Genomic DNA, 20,669 nt, shown 5'->3' with positions numbered 1-20,669 from the left:
AGTGTGGTGGTTAGAGCTACTGCCTTTGGACCAAAAGGTTGCAGGTTTGATTCCTACCTCCAGCTGTAGTACCCTTGAGCAATGTACTTACTTTAAGTTGCACCCAGTAAAAATGACCCAGCTGTGGAAATGATTGAAATTAAATAGCTGAACACCATAAGTGGCTTTGGAGAAAAGCATCAGATATATTAATATTTGACAGAGCGCAGACAATGCTGTCCCTACGAGACACGGACATGGGTTCCCCAACAGTTCTGTTCGGCACCCAGATCAAGATGACAGGTGGCGACCCTCCATGGGCTCAGGATGGTTTTAAAGAGAAACTGAAGCAGTAGGAGATTTGGAGGTCATCCTTCTCCCACCTGTGCAGGGCCCTGTTGCACTCGGTCAAACACCATCATTCTCTCCCTCTATGCAAACCTTCCCCAAATTCTTCCATTTTTCCTTCATTCATCATCAGAACACAAGTAACCTATGGTGTGTCGAGACTGGAAAAATCAGAATGTTCTGGAAGACTTCTGCTCGGTCTCACGCCACGCAAATGAGTCTTTGCTGGCAGGTGCATGGCTGTGTCACGCTAAAAATAGAGATCCAGGTCACCTGACTGTTGTAAACCTCTCTTCATCCCACCTTTGTCATCTGGCTCCGCCCAGCAGGCCGAGTGCTGCAACCCCATTGTGTCAGTGCTTGGTTTAGTGGGACTGAGAAGACAGTTGGCTTCATGAGGGTGTTGATCATCTAATTAGCACAGCCTCCCTCCGCCGCTCTAGTGTCTCCTGTCAGCTCATCAGCTGAGGAGTGCCAATCCACCAACACCACCATCATCATCATCATCATCATCATCATCATCCTGCTTTATTCTCCTTCTTATAATCTTAACAAGGGAACCCCATCTATCTGTATTGGACAGATGGGGACACAGAGAGATGGAGTACAAACTTTAACCCTCAACCTCGAGGATAATTATGAAGTAAAAGCTGAGGCTTCTATTAATTGCAGATACAGAAGGTGAGAAGGAGGAAATCACATTTTCAGATTTCTCGAGATTCACATAGTAAAAAGAATAACAGCAGCAGCTTTCTTTGGAATAAATCTAAGTTATTATGAGACCAGCATAAATTCATTCGTATTACCTTTTCAATTTTCAATGGATGGAAACCATAGTGAGCGATACCTTTACGCCTGAGGTGCCATAGTTTGTACAGGCAGATATTCGTCCCAGTGCCTGTGGATGAGGCTGATGAGCACGGAGGCCTGTTGGCACACAGCTCCCGGTGCTTCTTTGGCCTCAGTCAGAGAACCGCACTCATCTGGAAAAAAGAAGCATGAACTCAGCAAGGAGAGGGGTGGGTAGGTGGGTGGGGGGGACTCCCTGGACACTTGGCTTTGTCTGCATTTTCAGCCCAACCATCAGATAACAGCCAGGACAATGGCCTGCGTTGCAGGGGCCAGGCTTAAATGACCAGGAAGCGGCTGCGAGCGAGTCCGGTGGTCTGATCCCTGGGGCCCGGCCAGCCCTGGCGGAGCGCAGCGCTGTTGAATGGCCAGAGAGGACTGGGAGGAAATGAGAGGCTAGCGGCCACCCAGCCGGAGCCACGGACGCCCTTTGAAGCCGTGCGGTGAGGGCCACGGGCGGAGGGAGGAGGGCGAAGGGCGGAGGAGGGAGTGCCGACAGGGGAGAGGAGGGCGAGTGCTGAGGGGCACTGGCACATTGTTTCACTGCACAAGGTTCCCCTCGTGTCCTCCTCCCATGAAAAGGAGACAAACGCACATAAAACCGGACCCTGATTGGCCGTTGATAGGGGCAGTTCCTGCAAATTAAAAAAATTAAGCTCCATGAGATCGCTGCTCCTTAAAGGAAGCCTGGTTACATACAAAGGATAAATAAATAAATGGAACTTACTTTTGGAAGAGGGGGTTTATTTTTACACGCTTCATTCAAACTGTGTTAGGCAACAATGTCTTATTTCCATCTCTCATTGCCAGTTACAGTTAGCGAAATGTGAATGAGCCAAACGCTGGGCGACGAAATTAACCCTAGAGTCTAAAAAGAACACGTCGGAGATTACCTGGTGCACAGGACACATCTGTCTCCCTTTTTCAGTTCAGTTTGGATACTTTGAAATAGCAATTATGCGTATGGCATATGTTGAACCAACAAAGCATATTGCGTTTCATCATTATCCAGCATCCACACGTGAACATCTGGGTATTTTCAGAGATATGTCACGATCTTTTGTACAGTCAACGGCATTCCAAGTACCATGTAAGGTTGTCTCACTGAAGGCTTGTAACCTATTTGTTGTTTGTCATACTGACCCAGCATGGTTTACTTTCATTCACTGTCCCACTACCCATAACAGTTTGCCCTATTGCAGGGTTGCCGTGGTCTGGAGCCTATCCCAGTAGGACAGGCTGTAAGGATAAACAGGTTGCAGTCTGGATGGGAGGCATGTTCATCACAGGGCAGTCATACACAAACATATATTCACTGACACATACACACACTGCGGCCAGTTTGGAGTCACCAACCCACAGGAAACCAGAGCATCCATAGGAAATCCACATGAACACGAGAACACGAAACTGCACAGACCGAAAGGGGATGAAACCTACATCCGATCACACAACACGGGTGCTGTGGGTCACCTGCTGCTTCACTACGCTGTTTATTATTTTCACTCAAGCAAGTTGACAGTATATTTTTCCTTCATATAACGCACATGACATACAGGGATGTCTTTTAAAAGGAACAAAAAACGTAACGTGGGACGAGATTTCCTTAATGGCACTGGCCCGTCAGCATCCCCATGTCCTGCTGGACCTGCACAGTTGTAGAGCACGTATTGAGAACTCATCCAGCAGTTGCCACACATGACCTGGTATGAACCAGAGCTGCACTCATGTGTTTCAGAGTGCCCTCTCCACTAAGGTCTCTTGTAAATGATGATGTACGTATGAGGTATTGTAACTGCCCCCCCACCTGTACTTCATATACCGGCTTTGCACTGAGCTCCAATTTCACCCCACAAAGTAAACCGATTACATTTACACCCATTTAGCTGATGCTTTTCTCCAACATACCTTAAAATGTTAAGGTACTTATAATTATTTACCCATTTATAGAGGTGGGTCTTTTTTTTTTTATTTTTTAAACTGGAGCAGTTCACGGGTAAGTACCTTACACAAGGGTACTACAGCCAGAGGTGGGATTCAAACCTGTAACCTCTTTGCCCAAAGACTGGGACTCTAACCACTACACTACCGAAGTAGAAAGGAGTGAACATCAATAATTTTTCCCACTAGCTGAACCATAGCAGTACCATCTCACTCCATATTTCACGGCCACAAATACCGCTGTAGGTTGTACGGACAAATGTTTGACGACTACTGCATCGCGAAGACACCGATTTCTGTGTCCGTACCGTTCCCAAAGCCAGCCCCGAGACCGCAGGCGTCTGCTCTATTGTCCCGTCGGAGCTAAGACTCTGTCCCTGGCAGTGGCCTCGTGTGGCCCTCGGCCCCGCTGCTGTACCTAGAGTGGTCCGCCCGCCCGACCTTGGCTCTTGCTCAGGTCGTGCCCAAAGTGAATTTGCTGCCAGGGGCATGAGGGACGGGGCCCAAAGGGATGGACTGAGGCTGACTTTTACAATGAGGTTCAAGGCTATGTCAGCGATGTGCACTTCAGCTGCTGAAAACACAACACACAATGCTCCGGCACGGGCCAGGAAGCAACACACCCCACCCCAATACACCCCTCCAGAAGGAGATTAGGACAGCAGCTGCTTTGTGTGACAAACAGCTCCTGCCGATACATTACAGATAAAACGGCTCTTTCCACTGGCCTTATATCGGACACGTTTACTAGCACGAGGCAGGGAGTTTAAAACACCTCATTCTTCACTCTATAAGTAGTCTGGTTTTGGACAGGGCCAGTGAGTCACAGACATTGGAAAGCATCCTTCCCGTTTTCTCAACAGAGCGCGGAGGGGCTAGAGCTGCTGCCGTGCACCTGAAGGACCCAGGTTCGCATCCCACCTCCAACGGGAGAACACTCGTGCAAAATACTCACCCTCAACTGCTCCAGTACAAATTACCTAGCAATATAAATCACTGTGGCTAACTTCACATTGTAAGCTGCTTCGGAGAAAAGTGGCAGCTAAATAAACAAACGATAATAGAATTTTACTGGAAATTATTTGAAATGAAAACTGATTTTGTGAAAACTTTTCATTTTTGTTAAAATATAAGCCCGCTGGAAAATACAAAATAAGAACTATTATACACTATATTAATAACCATTATTATTATTTCCCATCTCTGTATTTGTTTGTGTGTGTGTATATATATATGTGACATAACTAAAGGGAAACCCTGAAATCTGTGTTTACAAAGCACAAGTATATTACTCAGAGAAATAATCTCACATATGAATTTGCAATTTGAAAATGCAACATTGTAGAAACAACATTTTCTATAACAATATAATTATACTAATTTATACACATTGGTTTTAAAACAATGCTTTAGAAAATACAGCTCATACAATGGACAAATTCACGACATTTAATAAAAAGTAATCAACAACCCATATATACCAACAAAAAACCCCATATAGGACAAATTTATAGCATTTTTTAATCACAGTATGGCTACATGTTATTATAATTTATTATACCTACTTTTAGGTAACCGGTTATCTAAGAAGTTCATCCCAAATATTTCCTGATGCTAGCAATACTGAGCCCCTGCAAACTGAGTGTAGCAGCAGGAGGATGTCACTGCTCAGACTACAGTTATATCCCTTAAAATCTCCAACAGCGGCAGAAGCTTAAGGATTTGTATATGGAAGAAAGCCGTTACTAACTGAGCTACTTAAAGACCCCCAGAAAAATGTGAGCCTTGTATAAATTCAGGCCTTATGGGTAAATTTTGTCTTAGAGCTTCAGTTTTGGAATGTAATTAATTTCACATAAAATTGTTGGAATACACAGCACTGCAGTCATACGAGTAACTGTAAGTAGCTTAACATACAAACCTAACATTAATGGTCCCTTTGGACACAGGTGACAGGTATGCATTATTATTATTATCATCAATGATAGTAATAATGAAAATGATAATGATGAGGATCATGCTGCTGATGATTATCATGATGATTATTATTTTTATTATTATTATTATTATAATTATTTCTAATAGCAGTAATAATAATAATAATAATAATAATAATAACAATAATAATAAGAAGAATAAGAATAATAATCATCATCATCATCGGTCAATTCAGTGTTGTGCAAACAGCTCCTTAGAGCGCTGGCTATTGCGTTACTCAACTGTGTGGAAGTACTGTGTCAGCACAATGTAGAGTAACTGTGAAGGCCCTAAACTGTAGAGGCCCAAAGAACTTTCTTCCACTGTAAAGCAGGGCGTTGTGCAGCAGCAGCGGCGGCGGTGGCGGAGCTATTTTTACCTCCGGCGCCTTATCTTGTCTGCGTGACAAACAAGACAGCCAACGGCCCCTCAGGCACACGGAGGAGAGGAAGGACGGCTGAGGAACGTGGCCTGACCTTTTGTTCTCTCTTGATGATGATGCATGGGGTGGGTGCCACGCCTTTGGGATGCGGGTCACCCGTCGGCTCCATAGCCCCGCTATCAAAACACGAGCAGCCCTGTCCATTCTCTTGCTATCTTGCACATTTGTCAGAATATTTGCAGTGTTCAGCAGAGCCTGCTGTTCTGCTCAGCACATTGTTCTCGTAGGGCCAGCAAGCAAGGACCCACAGCGACGGCATCGTTAGGGAATGCCAAAATGCAAAGATGTGGAAAGACACGCGTGCGCCCACATTTATACACACACACACACACACATCCGAGTAGAGCTCGGGCGGACAGGAGAGAGCTCCAAGCAAGCATCACGCAGTCCTGGCCAGGGATGGATGGTGATGGGTTGGTTGGTGAGAGATGTGATGCGGGAGATGGTCAGTAACAGCAGGATGCAGTGTATACAGCACATTGGATGACCCTTGTGCAGTATTTGGGCGGTTGTCATAATGTTCAACAGAAACCAAAGAGAAGAAATGAAACGCTGCGGAGACAAGATGCAACAAAGTCTGGAAAGGCATGAGGTGAAAGAAGGAGAGGCCGGCGAGAAACCAGCAGAGAAGAGGTAAAGGCAGAGAACGGAGAAGGGTGAGAAGAGTGGAGGCCGGGACACGGGGGCAGGGAGATGAGGTCAGGTCCAAAGACGGACTGCAGGGGCTCGGGGCAGACATCCCATAAAGGAGATAGTGAACAATGGGAGGAACCATCACCCCTCCTGGGCCAGGAAGAATAGAGCGACCCTGCAGATAATAATGCTGCTTAACTCACTGAATAAGGACATGTGCTCCACGAGGAAAGGAGAGGACACGAGTTTTTAATAATAAATACTTTCTATAGTAAACAGTAATATATTTGATTCCAGTGTTTAAAAACAATATAATTACTGTTTGCAAAACAGATCGAAGGGAATTGTAAACTTCTTGAGCAAAAGCTTCTTTCAAACATACTTTCCATGAGAAAACTTCCTTATTTTTCAGCGTTCATACGTAAGTCTTTTTCAGACAGCATTATTCAACATATTCATGCTACAAATAAGTGTTGCCATCGTTAGCACTAGTACTTGAAATAACAAGAACTATTGGTACTGCAATATGTATTATGATTCTACAAGTCTGAAACGATGACCAAACATAAAAATCGGTATCATTCTGTAATATCCCTTGTTATGTAATTTATTATATCCCTCATTAGGTATTTTTTCAGCTCAAGACATTGTTTTCTACTTTCCATCATTTAATTTCACATATTAAATGTCCTCCAGAGATAAGTCAGGTGTTTACAGTACCCTTGTTGACATTTTTGCACACTGTCTGTCCATTTCTTGGTGCAGATGGGCTGCGTTCAGCTTGGAATTTCACATTCCATATCCTGCATTCTACACATTGTTCTTTTCTACCGCTGATTAATATCTTGTTTAAACAGCCATCAGGCACACCATGCTATCAGTGGGTTCATAAATTCTCCAGCGCTGATCAACACAATAGATGCATTCTTTAAGAACGACCGTCTTGTATCGCAACATCTTTACACATGGCAAAAATGAATTCTAGGAACAGAGTTGCAAAGCAAAAACACCAGTCGGTGTTACAGTTTATCATTAATCAGTCTGGAGCACAAGGGAGCTGGAAGAAAGGAGCAGACAGGAACAGCGCTGGCAGCCGCGAGAGGCCTGTCTCTTCAATGGTGTCTTCCCTTTTGTTTTCGCTCGCCTTCTGCAGCTGGCGCTCACACTAAGAAGATGGCATGATGATTCATTGTAACCTCTAGGTTTCAATAAGGTCATGGAAAAGCACGGTGGTCTACATTAATGCGAGGACTTTGCTCATTTGCTGACTGCTGGCACTGGACACAACGTGAACAGAGCAGGTATTTTTTAAACACATTTCTCTTCGCCGAGACCTTCGGTTCCGCTCCATCCTGGTGGCGATGATGACAACGATGATGGTGAGGATGCTTGGGAATGAGAACGGCCTCAACTGCCACGATCTGTTTTACTCAGGAGGAGAACACCGTACGAGGATGGGAAGCCGTACTGGATCGTTGGGACGAGAGGACACGGACGCTGATATTTTCATTCAGTGTGGCTTTATTTCAGGCAGTCGAGGTCTCGGGGAGAGCGGTTCAGAACTGTCCACCCTCAAGCTCGAGTCTGCAGTCCTTCTCCCTCGATCCAGCTGTAGGACGTAAAAGAGTCCTTTCACTACAGGCAAGGGAGCCAAAATAGGGGAGTCATGGTAACAAACTCAAACAATCATAACCAATGGTGGTCAGACATGTCACATGGCTTGTTAGCTACAGTATGTTCGGTTATGCCGTAACCAAGGCAGGTTGCCAGGTGCGAGTGGTGTGGTGCATTGTGTCATTACGTTGGTGCACCGCATCAATGTCGGGGTGTCAGATTTTGCTGTGTGCCAAGACCGTTATTACGTACGCACGGTAGGGGACTTGAATCGCAAAGATGATACTTCAGAACCGTGACGAACACATGAATCCTTCGGGCTTAAACTTCCGGTACTTACCAGTAATGAAACAAAACTGTGAAAGCGTAATAGTTACACTGACATCATCTGTGACATCCCACCACAAAGCATGCTGGGACAGCAGCCATTACCTCAGTTAGTAACCCCCAGCATAACAGGAGGCCGGATTCACCTCACTCTACGTGCAATACACGTCTGCCTTTATTAACACGTACTGTCAACTCTTTCAGCAGAATTTTTCACTAACTGCAAACAGCACAGCAACCTGCATTTTTATGCAATTAGTCAAACCAGTAGTGGTTCGAAAAGTTTTGGCTTTTCGCTGACATGCTGTAGGAAGGATGTATTTGCATTAAGATGTATTTTGCCAGAAATGCGTTGGAAAATGAGGTACAGGTTCGAAACGTCGCACACCATGCAGCGCTGATGGGCTCACGCCTCGTGGCCACAGCGAGAGCAGGGTCGGTCGCATTGTGTTCCGTTTCCCCTCGGGCAGTCGGGCTTGGCGGCGTGGCGGGGATGGCGCACGGATGTGGTGGCTGGTGCCTTCATACGTGTGCTTCCGCACGGAGTCCAGCTCCTCTCTGGCTGAAGCAAACGTGTTCCCAGTCCAGCTTTGGAGTATAACTAAAACAAATTCCCTATTTGCATTGTATCGTTGTTTCCTTTTCGTAGGAGGCTGATTGAACTGCTTAATAGATTGTGATCTCTTGATCTTGAACTGAATCCATTTACACACAAGGAGACTTGTGCCTCCACCTCCAGCACCGGGCGTTCCTTCACCCCACGTATTTTGCAGGCCTACACCGACCTCCAACACATCTCCGCTTTGAAGAAAACCTCTCACCCGCATAAGGATGTTAGCGGACGATTTGATCGTTGAAACGTGTATCGGGTGTCACTCCACTGACGTGATTTCAGGGTGACGTTGACTCGCAGTTGTGTTTGGTGAGGAAACTCACTGTTTTGTATGTTGGTAATAGAGAGAGAGGTCTGTGAAGAGCTGAACCCCGGAGATGATATCAGTTTGTCCGTCCCTTGTCGAAAAGCACTTGTCGATGGAGGGCCAGTGTGGTTCAGAGTCTATCTCGGAAGCACAGGACGTTAAGCAGGGTACACTCAGTACGGGATGGCAGGCCATCACAGAGCAGTCACACACACTCGGTCACTAAGGGCAATTCAGAACTGCCAGTTCAAACGAAACGCCTGTCACACACAACACACGCAAGTCTGATCCCACATCCAGGCGCTGGGAGACATCAGCTGCAAACACTGCGCAGTTGTTACACCATAACATTTCTTGAGAATAACTTTTGTATGCATTTCGCTTAGTGAAAGCAGCTTTCGTATAACAACTCATCAGCGAACCGCAGGTATGACAGTCGCTGTCGAGGTGCCACACAACCGCACACTGCAGACGAAGGAGCGGGTCTTGATCAGCGGTGCGCAGCGTCCGTGAGCGATCCGATTTCACAGGGGTCTCTTTAGGTCCTGACTTTGCATTCACTGCTGTCCTGCGATTAAGACGCAGGGAGCCACCGGAGACATCCGTCTCCTTCGGAAATGACTGCCTGTAATAACAGCAAATGGATACGGTTTGGGGTTACACCTACACCCTAGCAACAATGCCACTTTTATCTCGGAGCCGATTTTGCACAGAGCTGTACATTGTACGTCTCCCCTCTTCAGAAACAGATAAAAAGGAAGGGGCCTTGAACATAATAACGTGATGGGGCGGAGGGTGTGTGTGTGTGTGTTTGGATCAGAATGAGACCATGGGGTGTTGCAAAAAAAAAAAAAAAAAAAAAAGAAAAAAAAAAGCCTTGAGCAGTAGGACCCAGAGGACCTTTCAGATCCATCAACGCTAAAGTTGGACAAGCACACCTCAGGAGACCCTGCCAAAAAAGGACATGAGAACCTGGCGAAAGTGACTCCACAAGGACACCTGACAGGAAGACGCAATGGCTCCGCGTGCCAGGTCCTCTCGCGCTATATAAGGTGCCTTGGAAAGCGGCACATTCTTGGATCATGCGTGCTGGCACCTCCTAGAGGGGGTCCTACCTGTGGCGGCAGCATGAGCGCCTCCGTGGCCGTGTACCGCAGCATCTACACCGAGGACCGCTTCCGGCAGGCGTACGGCGCCGGGGAGCAGCGCAGCGCGGCCGCCGCCGTCGCAGCCGCCGACACCGACACCCTCAGGGAGAGGCTGCTCAGCCGCTGCACGTGCTCCAGAGGGGCGCTGCTGCGCGTGCTCAGGGAGCGCGCGCCCATCCTCACCTGGCTGCCCAGGTACAGGCTGCGGAAATGCATCCTGGGAGACACGGTGGCGGGACTGACGGTCGGCATTCTGCACATACCTCAAGGTGAGCTGCGCTTCCTTCACCTGCCGAGCTTCTGCCGCAGCTTCATGACGTTTCTTTATTTACTCTTACATTTATTTATTTAGCAGACGCTTTTATCAGTGAATTCCAATGAACTCTAGTGTTACCAGCCCACACCATATTCACCAAGGTGACTTCCACTGCTAGATACACTACTTACACTGGGTCACTCATCCATACATCAGTGGAACATACTCTCTCTGTCACTCACACACTATGGGGAACCTGAACAGCATTCCTTGGACTGTGGGAGGAAACCGGAGCACCCGGAGGAAACTCACACAGACACAGTAGAACATGCAAACTCCATACAGACTGAGCGGGGATCGAACCCACATCCTCTCGCACCACCCAGGCAAAGTGTATTTAAAATGAATAGTTTCCATGTATCAATATTTATTCGTATAGTAAATATATTTTTGTCACTTATTGCTAGATTTTATTTAGGTGACGCCTTAGCTTAGATACAACACTTTCTCGTGTTTACAGGAATACATGGTATTCTTAGTATGTTCGTTACTGCATCTATTCTGCGGAAGAACCTTCGTCGGAGCGGCGGGATTCCCGACCTCGAGTATCAGGGAATAAAGGGCTTATTATTAACTAGGGAAATTATGAGATGCAAGGCTCAGCAAAGAGAAAGTACTATTAATTTGCTTTTCTACAAAAAAAAAAAGTGTGTTTTCCGCAACCAATCTATCAGCGTTTATAATAATAATAATAATAATAATAATAATAATAATAATAATAATAATAATTAATAAAATAATGTATTTTTCTTTCCTATGCAAATGTTGAACAGTGCTGTCCCAAGGGCTTTACAGTATTATATATACGTATGTATATGTGAGTGTGTGTGCGTGTGTTTGAAACTTTTTTACAGGTTGCACTTAATTTTATTAGTCCCCGGGGGGAGGGAATGGGAAGGGGGTTGCTTACAGGATACAATTATATACTCAGTTCATTGTTCATTGTAAACTGTTTAGAAGGAAAATAAATTTAAAAAAAAAAAAAAAAAAAAATGACAAAGATGTATTTTTCAAATAACTGGGGGTACAATTACTGTAATATGAATTTCAGCTCCTCACATATACATATGTACCTCATGTCTAACATTTTAAATACGTCAAATTCAGTTATTTGTGTTTTGCTCTTCTGCACAGAAGTGGACAGTAATACCATGGTAATTTCCCTGACTGAAATCAGTGTCTCCTTGATTACACATTAAATATAAAGTGAGAACATTTTGCCTTTTAGTAATCTTCTCATTGTTTTGTGGAAATTAGCACAACTGTTTTTAAAGTTCAGCACTGCAAAATACTTTCACAGATGCTTTGAAGTTGCTATGGAACTCATTTGGTCATAAACCAGTCATAATGAAGGCTGGTTATGATGAACGTAGAGCAGGGGTCTATGATAAAAAAACAGGCCCTAGTTGCAGTGCTACTGTGTGTTTTTGTTGTGTGTGTGTGTGTGTTTTTTTTTTTTTTTTTCTCCTTACTTTTACATCAATTAAACTTTGCATGCATGTTTATTTGTATTTTTATGATAGTAGTTGAAATAGTCATCAGTCTAAATTAGCATAATATAGCATATTTAAGGAATGTTAAGGAATGTTCAGCAATACAGATGACCCTGATTTTAAGTGGGTTTTTAATTTTTCATAACTGTTTATTTTATAGATGTCCCACAAATTCAATTTTTTCTGGCTGTATTCATGTAAAGTGATACTTCAAGGATCTTCCACAATCCCTGTATAATATTAATTACTGAAATTAGCATCAGAAGAGCGACTGGTTGGCAAATAATCTATTACTTTATTTGTTACTTCATTAGCGCAAAGAACAAATATATAAATATTATTAAAGGTAATATATTTAATTGGAAACACAGGATTTTAACATGATTTTTGGGAAGTTTATAGTCACAATAAAGTAAAATAAAAATCTTAAAATTATATATGAGTTGCATTTCTTTTATCTTCTGATATGTGAACATTAAAAATGACGGATTAAATTTGTATATCATTGAAGAAGTTTCACAGCAGGGATTGAAATATTAATCATGCAGGAAGGAGCCCAGGTGTTCTTTGGTCTTTCCTTTGCTCCAGCTGCTGTTTGTATTTGCACTGATATATGGGCATTGCCTTTGTTAATTTAAAACACAACACAGGCATCATGTCTGCTTTGTTCTACATTTCTAGGGATGGCCTTTGCTTTGCTGACATCTGTAGCTCCCATCTATGGTCTCTACACATCATTCTTTCCTGTTGTCCTATACATGCTCTTCGGTACGGGCCGCCACGTCTCCACAGGTCAGTCAGCCTCGCACCCTGCTCTGGTTTCATTCCCTCTGGTGTAAACTGATGCCGTGCCCGCTTGATGATGTGTCTAAAAAGTGAGTGGTTCTATGTATGTTCCTTTGTTTTTCTCAGCAAGTTTGGCCACGGGTGTTAATACTGATGTGATTTGTCTGCATGCATGACTCTGTGAGCTGTGTGTCTATGACTTGGTGAGGACTCGTGTAAACATTTATGTGAACAAGCATGAGTTTGGGTTACGGTGGCTCTTCATTAATGAACATTTGAGACAGAACTCTTGAGCTGATTTCTATCTTACACGACACCAGAATCAAATCTCTCTCACACACACACACACACACACACACACACACACACACACACACACACACATTGACTGAAATCGCTTGTCCCAAGTGGGGTCGCAGCGAACCGGAGCCTAACCCGGCAACACAGGGCATGGGGCTGGAGGGGGAGGGGACACACCCAGGACGGGACGCCAGTCCACCCCAAAACACCCCAAGCAGGACTCGAACCCCAGACCCACCAGAGAGCAGTCCCTGGCCAAACCCGCTGCGCCACCGCACCCCCCTCAAGAATCAAACTGAATATGGAATATTGGTGCGCAATGTTTTTGCTGCCCAGCTGAAGTAGTTGTGTGGTCTGTTGCTATAGTTTGCTCAGTGTTCTACTTGCAGAGGGGCTACACTTTGTCCAATGACAACATGTGTCTGTGCGATAGGCACCTTTGCTGTGGTGAGCCTGATGACCGGCTCAGTGGTGGAGCAGCTGGTGCCCACACCCGTGGACGGGAATGGCAGCAGCACGGAGTCGGCAGACATAGAGGCGCAGAGGATTGGTGTGGCGTCTGCAGTGGCCTTCCTGTCTGGGGTCATCATGGTAAGGGTCTGATGCGTGACTGCACAGACGCCGCTCTTTGTCCTTTGAGGGATGAGGCATGGCGCTGAGCCACCGAGTTCTGCATCCTGCTTCCAACGAGGTTTCGGCCACAGCCGAGCACGGCTTGCAAACGAGCGTGTTTTCTACCTCCCCACCTTCGCTTTCCTCTAGATCTGCATGTTCAGTCTCCAGCTGGGCTTCCTTTCCACGTACCTGTCAGAGCCCATAGTCAAGGCCTTCACAAGCGCCGCTGCCTTCCATGTCACCGTGTCACAGCTGCAGAGTATGCTCGGACTCCGGCTGCCTCGCTACACCAGTACCTTCTCTCTCTTCAAGGTCAGGCAACCGCATATTTGTGAACGTGGAACTGGGGCGGACTGGTAAAGAGAAAAGGTCAAAGGTTCAACATAGAAAGCCACAGGGTCAGTGCTATAATGTATGCAGATGGTGACCAATGCTATTATACGCATTAAAGTATTGATAGATTGACAGAACCTGCACAGAAGTTTAAAAGTTTCAAATAAACCATGAGGAACACGGTAGGGAAAAGCATTATCTGTAATCCTGTACTCTAGACAATTTAATATCTGTGCACTGCCCCCCCGCCCATGTGGAACGGCAGGTGGACAGTATTGCAATTGTTTAGTCCAGTTTTGTCCTACCCATTACAGACTTTGGCCTCAGTACTGGAGAACTTGCCCTTCACTAACTTGGCAGAGCTGCTGATCTCACTTGTTTGCCTGGCTGTTCTGGTGCCAATGAAGGAGCTCAACATGCGCTTTCGCCATCGTTTGCGCACCCCTATCCCGGTGGAGATACTCACTGTGAGTTGCATTGCCCTTGTTCCTCCGACATTTTTCTTAGGGTTCCATGTGCTCAGAGAGTAGTTACACCTTCTACCTAGGAGACATTTCACTGTATTGTTGGAAAAGAGTCCTCCCTCGCTTTTCATTTGTGATGGTAAAATACCTGATTAGGCTCAAAGTAGCATAACCATGCCCGTGTGTGTTCTGGTTCCTTTTTTCAGCCACCCATTCAAAAAAGACATTTTTGTTTGGTCATCATAAAAATTCTAAATAGATCATTTCCAATTTAAATACGAAATTTGTATAGAAAATGCAATAGAGTTTGCATTTCTGTTTGTTTTGTCCGTCCCCCGATGGACTGGTATCATGCGCAAGGTGGACCCTGGGTTTTTGGAATTGGCTCTGGTCCACATCCACCCTGCACTGGATAAATACTTAGAAATGATGGATGGATGGATGCATGGATTATTCAGGTCCATTTAGATGTAATACTGTGAAAAGAAGTGCAAAATGATTAAATGTTTAGTATCACAAACAGGAGAAATGCATGTAATTCAGCTCTCAGTTATTTTTTTCTTTGCCTTTTCTCACTGTTTTCATTTTCCCTGCAGGTTATAATCGCCACAGGAGTTGCTTATGCTACTTCTCTGGACTCAAGATATGAAATACAGATTGTGGGGCATATTCCAGCAGGGTAACCACCCCCCCCTTAATCATGAACGTCATATTTATTCAAAATATTGTTGAAGATCTTGCAAAAGTATAATTAAAGTGTGTTAAAAAGTTTCAATGTAAACCTCAGGGGTATTACACAGTCCTTTTCAGCGATGTATCAAATAGCTGTCCAATAAGATTTGGCAGCATCCTGTTCCACGTAAAACATTTTTCTCAAGGCATATTAAAAACTGGCAGGATTTTGTCCTCAGTTTCCCCAAGCCACGGTTGCCAGCTTTAGAGGCATTACCTCAGATTGCTGGAGACACAACTGCCATCACGTTTGTGGGCTACGCCGTGTCTGTCTCGCTGGCCATGATCTACGCAGACAAACACGGCTACTCCATACAACCCAACCAGGTAGCCCGGCGCTGTCCCTACATACATGCACCTATCAGTAGAATGCAAAAAATGCAGCCTGCAAAGTAACACTAAATACAAGTCGTCCCTCTTCAGGAGCTGCTTGCACATGGGATCTCCAACTGTGTGTCCTCCCTTTTCACCTGCTTCCCCAGCTCAGCCACGCTGGCCACCACCAACATCCTGGAGAGTGCTGGTGGGTACACGCAGGTAGGCCCCTCCCACTTTCTGCAGCTTCTTTACCGTGGACAGAGCAGTGTTTTGATTTCTGGACCACTTGTCTGTAGCACTTTTATTAGGATGCTTCTTGTTAAGGGTTTTGCTGAATAGAATGTGTGAGCAGAATTTGTCCCATTTGTCCCCAGCTGTCGGGCCTCTTCGCCAGCCTGGTGGTGCTCATTGTGCTCCTGTTGATTGGGCCCCTGTTCTACTTCCTGCCCAAGGTAGGGGATTTTCATCCATTCATATAAATGAAGGTGTATAAAAGAGGGAGAGATTGTGAAACTGAATCTTTGTATATGCAGTGTACATGTACAGGACTTCTTGAAAGTATGTGAACCCTACAGAGATGGTCATTAATCTTGTATAAAAATATTAAAGTAAGCAAATAAAATCAAAAAGTTAAATCTTAAAAGAAACACCCATTCCAGCCATCCATTGTCAACAACAACTTGTCGCGGCGAGCCGGAGCCGAACTTGGCAACACAGGGCTCGAGGCTGAAGGGGGAGGGAACGCACCCAGGATGGGACTGCAGTCCGTCGCAAGGCACTCCAAGCAGGACTCGAACCCCAGACCCACCACACAGCAGGCACTGGCTGAACCTGCTGCGTCACCATGCCCCCCCCCTTAAAAGAAACATATAAAATGAATAAATGACAATGATTTACACATCTGACTCTACTTACCTACTTGGTTTAACCAATGACATTTGGGCTTCACTTATTTTTACACCTGCACTACTTGTGTGTTTCTACTACACACACGATTTCCTCTAAAGCAACATAAGGAATTGGTCATTACATACCTGTTATGTCACATGAGAAACACTGATTCTCAGTAAATAAGAATTTTGTAGTAAAACTAAGGTGCACGAGGGCTTCACATACTTTCAGGCAGCACCACGTGTACCTTATGTGCCAACGGGTCAACTCATACATTTCTCCATTCCCCCATCCTACCCTCTCGTCACAGGCAGTCCTTGCCTGCATAAATGTCACCAGTTTGAGGCAAATGTTCCTGCAGTTTAAGGACCTTCCAGAGCTGTGGAGAATAAGCAAGATCGATTTTGTAAGTGCTCCTGACACCACACCGTGAAGAGAGACATTCCACTTCAGCGGACAAGCTAGACTGTCATACTTTGGTGCTCAGTGAAATAATCCATAGCACTATGACAAATAGTGAAGTGAGAACACTTTCTTAGCTTAATTGTCTGTCACCTCTTACTATATCCTTAGGGAAAAGAAAACCACGTACGGACTTATTAAAATAGCGTTGTGGGTCCTCTCGCTGTGGGTGTGTAGGTGGTCTGGCTCGTCACCTGGCTGTCCGTAGTGGTCCTCAATGTAGACTTGGGCTTGGCGATCGGGGTCATCTTTTCCATGATGACAGTCATCTGCCGCACTCAGAGGTATGGTATGTTCTTGGCTCCGTTCTCACTGTGTGATGACATGCCACCTCCGCATTGCTTTTGGACTTGGTTAGCAGTCTTTGTCATTTCTTTCAGGGCTGATTGCTCAGTACTGGGCAGGGCTTCCAACACAGAAATCTACCGGCCAATTGAGAACCACAGCAAAGTAAGCAGACCTCATCTCCTTCTCATGTGTAGTTTATAATGTTGGAAGCACTTTTGAAACACGATGTAAACATTATTACTTTGAAGTGTAATATGATGAAACAACGTGTAGTGTAGTAAGGTGTTCCATGCCTTTGGAGGTGTGAGCAGAATTTGGCCCATTTGTCCCCAGCTGTCGGGCCTCTTCACCAACCCGGTGGTGCTCATTGTGCGCCATCAGGCTGGTGAAGACTTCATGCTCTGCTCTGCACTTCATACTTATCACTGTGTTCCTCAGTGTTATGAGGTACCTGGAGTGAAGATCCTGACTTACAATGGGCCCATATACTATGGAAACCGTAGCTTCTTCCGGGAGGCCATGAACCGCCTGCTGGAACTGAGCCCAGAGAGAATCCGGACCATGGAGAAGGCCAGGAAGGCTCGGGAGAAGAGGGAGAGGGATGCTGTGCCGACTGTGGTGAGACCTATTCATAGAATGCTTCAGAGATCATAAATGTCATAATTCTCTTTTTAAAATCCTTCTACCTTCTCTTTCAATGCATCCCTTCAGGAAAGTGGGGTGGCTAATACATCATTCTCCTCTGAAAATGACTTTTTCAAATCAGGTGAGATGTGGCATCACGTAAAATACAGCCAGCTGAGCACACTTTTAAAAGCCACCAGAAAGATGAATTACTTTTTCAGATGCTTAGATGTTTAGCTGTTGCCATTTTTGTTTGCACCGAGAGTCTGTGCCTGAAGTAATTGTGCCACTCGCTCTGTCCCGTTCAGATAGTGCAGCCAGCGACGTCCAGGCGGTGCTGATTGACTGCAGTAGCGTGATTTTTGTCGACATTGCCGGGGCCAGGCTGTTCATTCAGGTGACACACGGGGACTCCTACCTTCTCATGTCCTCGCAACCAGAGGGAAAATGTGGTCCCACTGATACGTATGTCACTTTTTACAGATGTGCACAGAATGTCAGAAGGTAGGGGTGCGCATTTACCTAGCAAACTGCAACGGTAAGTATGCATGTAATTAATCAGACATAAAATGCATAAAATATGTTGGGACTCTAATTCATATGTAACTCGTCATTGATGTCTATGTTGCAGTCACTGTGCACACTGAATATCAGTGATATACAATACCAGGGTGCAGCTGGTAGCATCGTGGTTAGAACTTCTGCCTTTGGACCCAAAGGTCACAGGTTTGAATTCCACCTCCAGCTGCCGTACCCTTGAGCAAGGTACTTACTCTACATTGCTCCAGTAAAATAATCCAGCTGTATAAATAGGTAAATAAATCAACACTGATGATGTGATAATGGCACTTATTTAGCGATACTAATACACCTTCAGTTCCTGTTCGTTATAACAAAATGATTTCTGCTTGCAAATGTCCCTGAAGCAAAGAATGTGCAAACTGCCCCATTGAACTGGTGTGGTCTGAGACGGGTGGAAGAGAAGCTGAACAGAACTGTGCTCCTTCCACAGAGAGCGTGCTGAAGATCCTGACCTCCAGTGGCCTCATGAACTACATGAACCCTCAGCACATTTTTGTCACGGTCCACGACGCGGTCGTCTACATTGAGCAGCAGAAGGTACGAACCCGGCTCCGTGAGCACTCTCAAGGCAGGCCTGCCAGACTGGCGGTGTTCTTCCGCGGCTGGTCCAAAGCATCCCTGAGATTAACATTAAAATCCCTGGAGTATTAGAGGCAACTGTGCTATAATGCATTTGCCTTGTGGTTAGATAAAAACTAGAAAGGTGATGCATTTTGTACCACTAATGTGCCCCAAAAAACACTTTTATCAGTGATGATAGCAGCTATTTTGTAGTAAGCTGCCTGAATGGAGTCCTGCGAAGTTATCAGTTGATGTGCTTCTGAATTCCTGCGGTTCCTCGGATAAGTGCTGCTCCCCATTGACACCAATTACGCTCATTTGTGTTGACAGGAAAAACTGCCTGACAGCACAAACACTGTCTGGGTGTGAAGGCCCATCTTCTCCACCTGAGAAGTGAAGATCGCCAAACCCTCAACAAGGATGGAAGGTGGCAGGAAGTAAAATTCAGTCCGCAGAAGTGGCCTTTTTGTATGAGATCAGGGATCACCGCCCCGTGGCGAATTTGTGCAATCGCGCACATGCACAGCGATGACCACGGTGTGGTTTGTGTATGCACCGCTTTGCCGCAGAACACTTGGAGGTCTTGAGTTTGAAAAGGTGCAGTAAAAATCCTGTAACACTGTCTTGATTTTGAAAGCTTTCCACGTGGACTGACTTCAGTAAGAAAACGGTTTAATTAATATGGATCACGGGAAGTGGTTCTGTGGCCGTGGTACCGTGTGAATAAGGAAGACCTTTTATGTTTAAAAATACTTTTGCACAAATGGTAAAAATGCAAACATAAAAGAAATGTCTAAATCCAAAAAAAAGATTTTGTACAGTTTGTGAAGACATGGTTACACATATTGAGGTAACAGACGAATTGTAGGAGAAAGTTTAACTACTGGAAAAAGCTACCATGCTTCAGTAATGTGCTGGAATATATCCAATACATTAAGCTTAGTAGTTCAAAATGTTTCATATGTTAATTTTTTTTCAGATGCTGGAAGAATAGAGATGATATGTAGTGGGAAATAAGTATCTTTTTCATTAGTTTTGTATCATAGTATACATAATGATATTGCAATAAAATTGTAGTAAATTTCTGCATCCATTCTAGGCAATATTAATGGTCTGTTTTTACTGTGTCTCATTAAAATATTTTTGCATAACTTTGCAATAAATATACTTTTGCAATAAACAGCCTACTTGATTTTCTTATTTTTGAAAATATAAATTAATCCATACTGATGTCTTAAGTCCTTTAATGGTTTGATTAAAATTATCACAATTTTTGGCTATCAATGAAAAAGAAATATAAAAATTACATTGTAATAACTACTTCCTTCAACTATTGAAAATAGTTAAACTGTTTTTGATTTGGTCACAGGAAAGTAGGAAACTGAGTGATTCAAAAAAGGAACATGATTTGCAGAGTTTATTCAGATTAACTGTGGAAATCTTTGTGAAACAGGGGAAGCAGAGCTGTCACCTTTGGACTTGAAGGATCTAGTTTTGATTTGCTCCTCATACTGTAGTTCCCTAAACCAAAGTACATTTACACTTTTCTCCAAAGTGACTTACAGTGTTACTCTGCCTACAATTATTTACCCATTTACACAGCTAGGCAATTTTTACTGCAGCAATTTAGGGTAAGTACCTCACTCAAGGGTACTACAGTTGCAGGTGGGATTCAAAGCACTGATTTTTGGGACAGTAGGCAGCAGCTCTGATAACTATGCTATCA

The 20,669-nt window shown here is 44.7% G+C and overlaps 1 protein-coding gene across 1 annotated transcript; it reads left to right on the top strand.

Annotated features, from left to right (window-relative positions):
• Window positions 1-9,978: 9,978 nt before the first annotated feature.
• On the top strand, window positions 9,979-20,036 carry slc26a10 (solute carrier family 26 member 10). The gene is made up of 18 exons (XM_029246329.1): window positions 9,979-10,447; window positions 12,669-12,779; window positions 13,507-13,664; window positions 13,836-14,000; window positions 14,336-14,488; window positions 15,082-15,164; window positions 15,397-15,544; window positions 15,641-15,754; window positions 15,910-15,987; window positions 16,737-16,832; window positions 17,066-17,172; window positions 17,269-17,338; window positions 17,615-17,794; window positions 17,888-17,942; window positions 18,109-18,197; window positions 18,284-18,338; window positions 18,813-18,919; window positions 19,274-20,036. The coding sequence occupies exons 1-18, from the start codon at window positions 10,159-10,161 to the stop codon at window positions 19,310-19,312; spliced, it is 2,097 nt and encodes a 698-aa protein (XP_029102162.1). The 5' UTR covers window positions 9,979-10,158; the 3' UTR covers window positions 19,313-20,036.
• Window positions 20,037-20,669: the final 633 nt, after the last annotated feature.

This window comes from Scleropages formosus, chromosome 19 (genome assembly GCF_900964775.1).
Source record: "Scleropages formosus chromosome 19, fSclFor1.1, whole genome shotgun sequence".
In the NCBI taxonomy this organism is placed as follows: Eukaryota; Metazoa; Chordata; class Actinopteri; order Osteoglossiformes; family Osteoglossidae; genus Scleropages; species Scleropages formosus.
The sequence above is the reverse complement of the archived record's forward strand: the minus strand, read 5'-3'. Positions and strand labels throughout refer to the sequence as shown.

What these genes read in the sequence shown, in the direction of transcription:
- slc26a10 (XM_029246329.1), top strand. Translation starts at nt 10,159, where the DNA reads ATGAGCGCCTCCGTGGCCGTGTACCGCAGCATCTACACCGAGGACCGC. An exon ending in GTGCTGGTGGGTACACGCAG is followed by an intron (nt 15,755 to 15,909) that starts GTAGGCCCCTCC and finishes ATTTGTCCCCAG; the next exon opens with CTGTCGGGCCTCTTCGCCAG. An exon ending in GGGATGCTGTGCCGACTGTG is followed by an intron (nt 17,795 to 17,887) that starts GTGAGACCTATT and finishes GCATCCCTTCAG; the next exon opens with GAAAGTGGGGTGGCTAATAC.